The sequence below is a fragment of the Aureobasidium melanogenum genome (genome assembly GCF_000721775.1).
Source record: "Aureobasidium melanogenum CBS 110374 unplaced genomic scaffold scaffold_56, whole genome shotgun sequence".
Classification (NCBI taxonomy): Eukaryota; Fungi; Ascomycota; class Dothideomycetes; order Dothideales; family Saccotheciaceae; genus Aureobasidium; species Aureobasidium melanogenum.
The window spans coordinates 20,890-30,871 of NW_024470108.1; the positions used below are offsets into that span (position 1 = coordinate 20,890).

The 9,982-nt window shown below is 47.2% G+C and overlaps 4 protein-coding genes across 4 annotated transcripts; all 4 read right to left on the minus strand.

Annotated features, from left to right (window-relative positions):
- Positions 1-211: 211 nt before the first annotated feature.
- On the minus strand, positions 212-995 carry M437DRAFT_89281 (uncharacterized protein; the record flags this gene model as incomplete). The annotated part of the gene is made up of 2 exons (XM_041029013.1): positions 212-779; positions 838-995. 2 exons carry the CDS (start codon positions 993-995, stop codon positions 212-214), a joined length of 726 nt encoding a protein of 241 aa, XP_040874670.1.
- A 1,001-nt stretch (positions 996-1,996) lies between these two features.
- M437DRAFT_61154 (uncharacterized protein) lies at positions 1,997-2,913 on the minus strand (the record flags this gene model as incomplete). The annotated part of the gene is made up of 3 exons (XM_041023881.1): positions 1,997-2,521; positions 2,577-2,681; positions 2,734-2,913. 3 exons carry the CDS (start codon positions 2,911-2,913, stop codon positions 1,997-1,999), a joined length of 810 nt encoding a protein of 269 aa, XP_040874671.1.
- A 663-nt stretch (positions 2,914-3,576) lies between these two features.
- Positions 3,577-3,894, minus strand: M437DRAFT_70634 (uncharacterized protein; the record flags this gene model as incomplete). The annotated part of the gene is made up of 1 exon (XM_041025515.1): positions 3,577-3,894. One exon carries the CDS (start codon positions 3,892-3,894, stop codon positions 3,577-3,579), a length of 318 nt encoding a protein of 105 aa, XP_040874672.1.
- A 1,221-nt stretch (positions 3,895-5,115) lies between these two features.
- M437DRAFT_89282 (uncharacterized protein) lies at positions 5,116-6,027 on the minus strand (the record flags this gene model as incomplete). The annotated part of the gene is made up of 1 exon (XM_041029014.1): positions 5,116-6,027. The coding sequence occupies one exon, from the start codon at positions 6,025-6,027 to the stop codon at positions 5,116-5,118; it is 912 nt and encodes a 303-aa protein (XP_040874673.1).
- Between the last annotated feature and the right edge of the window lie 3,955 nt (positions 6,028-9,982).

Genomic DNA, 9,982 nt, shown 5'->3' on the forward strand with positions numbered 1-9,982 from the left:
GATAAGTGTGCAGAGGCCAGATTGTTTGCGGCATAACATCGCGAACAATAGCCGAGTCTGCTTCGAAGATCTTCAGGATCGCTAGACTGGAGAAATCGTATTCGACATACGGCTTGGTAAGGCACTCTTGCATTCTCTGAAAACAGCGCACCAATCTTTGCCTCGTACGATTCGACATCTCTGGAGGCGGGCGGACGTTGGCTTAGTGCGTTTACTGGGCGGGAGCTTTGTACTGACCTTTATTGTGCTCTTCTCGACATACTTCTTTCTCTACCTGAGTCAGCGCTCGAAGGTATGGTTGGCCGTCGACGAATGGTGTCTTGTTGTCTTCCGTGGTGTGTAGTCTGACTTGACACGCATATAGCTTATGGAACATGGACTCCATCAAAGCTTTTTCGAGCCTGTTCGGAATATCAGTAACGAGGTAGAAGCGACTAGCCGTGCCGGAGTCGTGCTTGTGTCTAATGTCGACGAAAATTGCAAGCTCGCGACGCGAAAGCAAGCAGAAGAGACCCGTGAACCAGTAAGCCGCAGCCAAGTGTGTCCAAAGACGGCCAGTGTTGCGTTCGAGGATATTCAGGCAACTGAATTTGTCAAGGCCATGAATTGAAGAGTCTGAATGACGATGAACGTAGTTCAACGGCACCAGAAGGGGCACCATGAAGATGGCAGTCAAGCCGAAGATTGTCGTGAGCAGGCGAAGTAGAACAAAGAGACCTATAGCATCTAAACACGAGCTATCTAAGTCGTGGAAGATGGTGTAGAATGATCTGATATTCCTAGCATCGAAGAACAAGTCAATTCCGCTTGCTCCTGTGATACTTTAACAAATCTCACCATTTTCCGCGATATCTCCTGCGGAGGATGACAAACCCCCCGATCTGTACAGCTGCTACAAATGCACCAACCTGTATAGAGGCCAGGAAGCCATCGAAAGAATTTCCGTAGTCTTGTTGAGCCGATCCGTTACCAATGGCTATGGTGTTGGGATCCATGTGCGTATCACTTGTGTCTCTCGTCTGTGCGCAGTCTCATTGCCTGTACTTAGACTCATGTGAGATCTATATATTCGCATTGCAAAAGATGGATCTTGTAAGTGCGACAAACTCTTCGCTGTAAACCTCACTCAACGACCTACCAGCGATTGACTGTCTGACATGACAGCATCTTCCGCTCATGGTGTTCGTCTGGCTCAGAAGACTCAAAGTTTCACCAAAATCTCGAACATGGTCTCGTCAAATAATCAAGAATCTTGGTCGCGTGGTGGCATGGTTGTGTTTATACCGTCGGTATATTGAGTCAAAACCAATAGAACTGTGGGAATGCGGAGCCTTGGTCTTGATCGATCCTGCCAAGACAAGGCTGAGTGTGGACTAGCTTATGTAAATCAGAGAGCAAAATCCGTAGAGATGATGCAGTGAATCAGCATGTGGATCATTAGATGATCGATATGCAAGAATGCATAGAACATTGATTTTCTTTTTAGGACAGAGCAGAGAGAAACTCGGACTTAGATCGAACTCGAGTAAGACTTGGTCATGGAGTTTACGACATTGGCCCGAGGCATGATGTGGACACCATGAGATTGTGGTATCGAATCCTGACATCACGACTACCATTCAAACTTCGTCGCATTTCGAAGCCACCTATGGCTTATTGCAGCTACACTCTATATGCTAGCCCGACATTAGGGTATGAGGAGTACAGATCAGAGCCCCCCAGTCGACCCCAGCAACCGCTAAGGTAATAGGGTTAGGGAGCAGCTTATTCTGTCGAAGCACATTCTCTATTATCGTTCTTAGAGACCAAGTAAATCTCATCGGATTCGCGAGCCGGCGGAGGCAGGGGCTTCAGGCTTATGTCCTGATGCTTTGAAGCAGATCCAGGACGAGGCCCTCTGCCTGAAGCATGGGTCCGGAGATTTCGAAGCAGAACGGACATTGCGGGAAGTGAAGAGGTGATGATCTGATCGTCCATGTCAGCAAGACATCGTTGCTTACCAGCAGATGCTAGATCCTAAGTTTGTACTTGCCCCAACACAATTCTCCACAATACCCCAAAAGACAAGCATGGTTGAATCTCCATCATTGATCATGGTCTCAATCTGACATACCCGCGCCACGGAGCAAATGGGAGTCAGCAGTCCAAGAAGGGTTAACGCGATCGGGCGGGCACGTTCCGATTTGGTTAACTGTAGCTTACTTAGCAGAGGTATTGGCAATAGTATAGCGACAACATTAGTCACAAGCATGACGATGAATGTGCCATAGGACAAAGGCCTGGTAGCAAGGCATTTACCGTCAGTCTGTGGTAACCACGCTCTCTTGATTGGCTGGCAAGAGAGCAGGAAAAGCAGAAACGACACAAGATGGGCTAAGACGATGGAAGTTATTCCGAGGCGGAAATTTCGTTGGTGAGTGGAATCAGTCGCACGCTTACAGTACTCCAGGACCGCAAAGCCTAGGGCAAGATTGTATGCTGCTTTGGCCAGGATGTACGCCAGGTTTTCCACATAACCAAGCTGGAAGAGTGAGTGCTCGGAAGAATGGATAGAGACTAAGCCTCAGTCTACATACAAGAGTATACAGCTCCAAGTTGGCTTTTGGGAGAAGATCAAATGGCAATCCCAGACCAAGTCGAGTCTGAACGATCGCGAGGACGATATATACGACAGCAAAGGCCTGCATGTGATGAGTCTCAGCTAGCATTGCTCATAGGATCACATTCACATACTGTATACAAGCAAAGATGGTAGTAGCTCAGTCGGCCGTTCTTGTTAATCCGTAGACAATGATATCCTCGCAGAATGATGATCAGTGTCATCAGTGGAACAGACACCGCGCAGACTGATATCACCATTAGATATCTTGACTGATCAACAACCTCTGGTGACGCGTTGCGAATCCAGCCCATAATTTTGAGCTTTCAAGCAATAATCCAGCTTGCATCAGATATGGTGGGAGAAGCTCTCACGGATATATATACATATATATATCAAAATGAGATAGTGGAATGGTATGTGATCCCTGACTCTTGTAGACTTCCGTGATTACACCATCATTTGGTTCTCACGTTATTCACCAGCTCATTGTGGGCTTTGCACCTCGTGCATGAGGAATACTCAATTTCTCCTTGAACTCTGTGTCGTTGATGCAGCGCTGTATGACCCTCGCAGGCAAATCACCGTATGGTACAGCCGATTACTGTCTCAATCAAGCTAGGTTCTGATCAAAGTTCAGAAGACCTATACAATTATGCCATCGACACAATGTGAGGGCTGGAACAACCAATCGCGAAGCATATTGAGTGACACAGTCTGATAATCTGTCATGGTGAGTTAGACATGATACGCATATTATCATTTTCCAGTCCACGAGCCACTCAACCACCCTCATGACTGGCCATCGCCGGACGACAAGATTTACTCACTTGGATACCACCTGGCGCCGTTGAAGTATCGTTACATAGCCTAGTGCAGGCAGACAGCTTATCAATAACGAGCATATGTACGGTACGCCACATACAGGTGTTCCATGGGTATGGTTGAGGAGCGATTCTATACAAATCAATGGCGCCTCAGCAAAGGGGATTGTCACCTTTGCTAGTTACCGCCATGTCTGCTAGATCCACCACAGGGCTAGCGAGTTCAAGAGCGTCCGATAATGCTCGTACCATCTCAAGAAGCTGCTGCGCCTCGAGAGCAGCGACAGCCTGCATAGATTCGCCAGCACACTTCAAATACTCTCTGTTTTCTCCACGATTACCATTGAAGACAGACCAGTTGGCTCTTGCGATGAAGCATGCCAGCTGTAGATTCCACACTTTGCAAAAATCTTGCAAAAGTTCCCTTCTCTTTACAAGAAGCTCAAGACCTGAGAAGAGAGACTGTGACATGGCAAGATTTCCATATACCCATAGATAGGCTCGCAGATGCCGAAAGCCAGATATATTGCTGTCATACGAGGCTGGTGACGCGGATAAAGAATCCAGAAAGTGGGTCACCGAGTGGAGAACGCTAAGATCCAATGCCATTCCTTGGATACCGAGTGACGGAGATTGAAGCGAAGGCCGGGCGTTGTGGTTGTGGACTGGATGTTGGGCAAGATGCGTAACGATGTATTTAGATTCCGGGCTATAAGAAGTTCAGACAGCTGGAAACAGGAGGCCGTCCCCTTCAAACCATGCTTCCAGGGTCTTCCTGGAAGCACATTACCGTAGAAATTCAAAGTTCAGTTTGCGAGACTCCTGTCAAGTCCAGATCAGCAGTGATTATGCCGGTCGCTGATCGTCGCATAAGTGGTTGGGCGGTACTGTAAACAGGTCGTAATTTACAAGATTACTAGTATACTAATCAAACGACCCGCCGTATGTTCTTCTCGCTCGCTTCTTCAATCTACTAAGGAATGCGCTGAGACGTTTTCATTAGTCAGACCACCGGCCCTAGTCTCGGTCGCAAGCTCGATTTGCCCAGGTGTACAGCCACACAATACCATATAGCAGCCTCCGATTTGAGTCACTAATGCCGATGTTGAACCAAGACCGACAGCCTCTTGATCGTGGGAACAACGATCGTTTCTCATCTCAAGAGGCTACGCAAACAACATAGTCGCCTTCTCTGTCTGTAAACTCTAGTGTCGGGAAGGTTCTCTACATCTAACAACGATGCTGTTGCGTGAGTGGTTCTCGAAGTGCAAGCGACACCTTCCTCAAGCTCTACCCCTGAGTACATGTTGTCGAGAACTGAGACAACACTGATCGGGAACACACAACAGACAGGTCCATAACAAATTGGCAATCGACATGTACGCAAAACCATGTATCTCCACTTCTCTTTGCTGCAAGAAGCCTAATACTTGAGCATCTTGTTCATACATGACATCTTGCTGGTATCAGATGGTCAAATAACCACGCGACCCCGATGTTTTCATACTGCTTGTAGTCGAACCGTCATGATACGACTACTTCATGCAAGGGGAATTCCGCTTCTCTGATGTCAAGGTCGTTCAGTGTGTATTTTAGAAAGACTTTCACGCACTGACGAGAACCAAGACCGCTGCAAAACTATGGCAAGATCTGTAGGACTTCGTGAATCGTATAGAAGTTGATATCATAAGCTTATGGCCTTCGAGCCCTGGCCTTACTCGTCAGCAAGTCACGAGATAGAGCGAGAGCGAGCTCCGATTCTATACACCGTCGTAGATACGCTACTGTCTCTGTTTGCAAGCTCCTGACGACGCGATCGAAGACAATCTCCTTAGTAAGTTGTCTTAGATCGTGGGATAGAGTAGGGAAAACTTCGCAACGCTCGAGGATCAAGTTTGCCGCGGGGAGAACACCGATGTAGTCGATTGCTTCCTCGCTGCCCTCGATCTTCCGTTTAGAAAGCTCAACTGTGAGACAAGACCTTGACAGATTGCCGTGCTGATAAGGACTTGTCGCTCGATTCACTAAGTCCTCGATGTGAGACACGCTCTCGAGGATTCTCTCCTCGTTGAAGCTACCCTCACAAGTACATGAATCCTTCAATAGCTCGAGCATCGAGATTATGTCCTCCAGCAAGCCAGGTGCCTCTCTGAACGATCTGAATTTGTCAGAATTCTCTGCGCTCTCCAGATGCAGGGCTGAGATCTCAGCTTGAAGCTTGTCCTGAATCAGTTCTGTGCCTTCCAAGATGTTGATTTTTCGAACTCGTTCGGCCAGATCAGTAGTCTGATCGTCCACATCCCAGGGTAACTCGTTCGTCCATTCAGCGTAAACTTTGACGTGCGGCTCCAACTCCTGGACATCGTGGATCATACGGCCCAAGCGGATCCCGATCAACATCTGAGAAGATTTGTATGGGTGGTTATTCACGATATTCAAGACATCAATCGCCTGTTGATCCATGTGTTCACAGGCTTTCCACTGTCTTCTCGCACTGGAAGGTGTCCCGGAAACTTTGCGATGGGCCAAGAACGTGAAAGCTCTTTCTAAGACTTCTTTCGGTTTCATGATTTTGGCCCTCTTCGGTAAGCTGGTGAACAACATGGTTCGATGCATTGATGATCAGTGTTCAGCTACTTTGACGAATCCGCGCGACATCGTTGATATCGATGGCCGCCCTCGAAACATTTCTATCCATCACGCGTGGCACGATGCAACATGAGGTCATGAGCTGATCATCTCGTCAGTACGATTTCACCACATCTCATGACGGAAAGACTAACGGCATTCCATTTGCGAATTGTCGTTTTCGAGCTTAATGCCAGCCGGCTGTTGGCAAATTCGGTCTTACGTAAAACTTTATCAGATCCCCTTTCTGGCGAAAGCCAGCACAGCGGCGCTATAGGACTATCTCTCATGAGCTCACGTTTACAAGCATCAAGATGAGATAAAGCTAGGACACAACAATACTCGATGCCCGACAAAATAACACCCATCAGCTGGAATCCTCAGCGACACTGGAACGGTGTCGTTCTACGAACCTCAACTCGATATAACGGAGAATCACATAAAGGATGACAGAGGCTGTGAATCCGACCAAGATCGCGAGCTAGTGCAGGGAAAGTCAGTAGTGGATATGTAGTCAAGAGACAATAACTTACGTCTAGTCCAGAACTCTTGAAGAAGAAGCCTATCGGACCGATGTACCATGTCTGTGTCATACACAGCACAACAACGGTACAGCTCAGTAGAAACGTTGCCGAAGACGCAAGGCCGAGAGGAAACTGTCGCTCATCCTCTTGTAGTAGCCACTTGTCTCATCGTGACACAACCGTTTCCTCTTTGGAGAGTTCTGGTAGCTTATGTCATCAGCATGATGATTGCAGCGAGCACGACAGGTGTGCAATTGTACGTACCGCTTGTAGAACACAGGAAGCATAGTGCGTCCACCAACAAGGATCCAGCAGTTCGATGGCTCCGTAGTAATGCTTACAGTTGTAACATTGGCATCTATCGCAACGATACCGAAGAATATACCACAATATCTCTCCCCAAACTCGAACTATGGGGATGAAATTCTCTCGCTGAACAATCTGGACTTCTAGTTAGCATATACCTATGGAAGAAGTAAGACGATCTGGGACGTGCTTACATCGTCTCTCTTTCCAGTGACCATGTTTGAGCGGAGATCTTTATGTACAGCCTGGAACTCAGTCAGCAGGAATCCACAGTTGGTTTATCAAGGACGCTCAACCACCTTCATCTTTCCGTTTCCGGATACAGAAAATTCACTACGGGGAGATTGAGGCTGTCTGCAAGGATACTGGAGTCAGCACTAAGTCGAAGAGAGATAGGAAGATTGTGTTGCTTGTCTCTACGCTGCTTTTGAATGAAACTGTGAATGATAACGTATCCGAGACTTTCCGATCGCGCTGAGGCTCTAGCTTAGAAGTGCGGTGACTTGAATGATGACAGTCTCACCAACGGACTGCTACCAAGCAGAATCGACCAGATCAGGTAAGAATGACGGAAGGAAAGGGAAAAAAAATTGGTAACCAATGTTTTGGGGTCATTGCGTGCGTGGCACTGGCTGAGAATTGTTGGTCTGCATTCTTTACGAAACACATAAGATGCAAGTTCACTTCGAGCTGTGGGCATTGATCCTAGCCGTCGCCAATCTTAGTCTCGCGCAGACTTTTGCAGATTATGCTTGTGTAAACAACATAGAGGCAGGCACTCGGTTCCAGACTGTTAGTCGAGCATCTCTGACCAAGCAGGCTTGGGAAGTCGCGTCGTGTAAGCATTCTAAGAGCATCCGTAGATATCGGGACTAACAATGACAACAGTAAGAAAACATAGAAACAACACATCTATCGAAAAGCGGACCCCCAATTTTTTTCATCCATCACGGCCAGCCCTGAGGATACGAACTCCTGAGTCTCGTCCTGAAATGGATATCGCTGGAGAAAGACTGTCATGGAGCTTACCAGACAAGCTTTGTAGAAGCTTCGCTGTATTATCAGAGACATTGTCAGCGAGATACATCTATGCGACCCACACTCCAAACTCGAAATACCTGAAACAAGCCCACATCTAGCGCGAGTATGATCAGAATGTTACAATATGAAGTAACAGTATCGTTGCACCCAACCATTCGACATGAGAGATCAACGGGAGGATGATACTGGTGGAAGTCGCTTCCTGGATCTTCCTTGTTGAGACCGCAGCATCGTACTTGGAGAGGAAGATGTCGCGAACTCCGATAACGTGCAAGCGAGGATGACACGATCCAATCAATAGAAGACTTACTATCTACCTTGTCACGGGAGAGCAGCAGAGCTGCTGGGCCGTCACATCATGTGTTGCGTATCACTGATTAGTTCTGGACATATAATGTCTAGACTTCGCCCTCTCCCACACTTGAGTGATACCTTATACCCTTCGTAATATCACGTCCAATTCCGTATCTCCTCGCATGCGGTGTCCAAGAACCATCGAACTTTCCAAGTGGGGAGAAACAGTCGTTTTCTTTGGCCGTTGGTTCAAAAGCCATTTTTCGAAACGACCCCAGCACAAGTACAGAAAACTGGCCTAGGTAGCTACTATTCACATCGTGGTCACAGTACGTCAGTATGTATCTACGGCAAGAGCCATCGATACCCTCTCCAAGACCCAGATAGAAAAAAGGCTATAGCGCCTCCGCTCGGAAGAAGATATATCAAGCACCGCAAGATGGATAGAATTCCCTGCATGCCAGTCATCGCAAGAACCTCACAACATCCGCAAGTGCTGTATTACATGGTAGGGAAGATCAAGTGGCTTTTTCTTCCAATAGCCATAACCCTATCCCAAGCATTGGTATACTCTTACCAGCCTGTAAACATACCACCACGCTCGTGCGTGTTGGGAGCGTGTCATCAATCCAAATTGCACATCCTTTGAGCCTTACTTACAACGATATACGAGCATAAATTACAGCATACGCAAGTATCAACAGGTATGCGGTACCAGATCTTCCGAGATACTCCAAAAAGTCAAGACTAGGAAGCTATTCGGTTTGTTGTTGGAATAGCAAGCTACATATCCATCTCTCATACCTTCCTGTCCATATCTCTGTCGATACCAGGTATATAGACTCTCGAAATCATGAATACAACCAATCAAGCAATCTGAAAAACAGTGTATAAGAATCAGAACTTATCACAAATGGCCATCACGTTTGTTCTCAGACATACTGAGTGCAGCAGACTAGATGTTTCCAACCGACTAGTGAATCGAAGTGGCCATTCCATTTCGAAAAGTGTTTGTGTGATATCGACCAGGTTGTTGCTCATTCTCAACGATGTTCATTTTCACCTCTTCGTTTCTTCTCTCTTGCGTCTTTGTGCTATTATATCTTCCCAACACGCATGACCGAATGTCTGCAAACTTGTCTCCAGACACATCTGGATCTCCTATTAGTGGCCATGTTGTCAGTCTTATCACAAGGCGAGCTTTTAGCCCTTCTCAGGCTGCCTGATAACAAAGAGATAATTCTCCTCGATGCACTTGCAAGCTATGTCTGGTGTGTTGTAAGCATTGCGCCTGTTGCCAAGACTCGTATATTGCAAGGATCAGAAGGACAGTCTCATTGGGTTTCTGACTTTTCAAGGGATTCTTCGTTGTGGAGCTCTCTCACTCCCCTTCTATGTGACCTCAAAATACCCCCTCGTCATTACATATGAACAACATATCGAGAGATGGGTAATAGAGTCCAGAGCTTGGTTGACCCCTTCGGTCCCGAGAAGTAAGCTGACGTTTAAAGTAGCACATCCATCCGCAATGGCATATTGGGAGGTCGGGAGCAACGGATTACATTCTCTTGCAACCAAAAATCGTCTTGCTCGACGGGTCCACCAGTGAGCTTGACTCTAATTTTAGAGCTGTTTTCCTTGAGCTTGATAGCAGTAGCTTACGTGCCTGCCTTGCTTGGGCCAGCCTCGTCAAGGAGCGTGTCATTGGCCTACACGGACCTCTTTCGTTCGTGGTGTCCGATTTACCCATTGATCTGCCTTTTCTC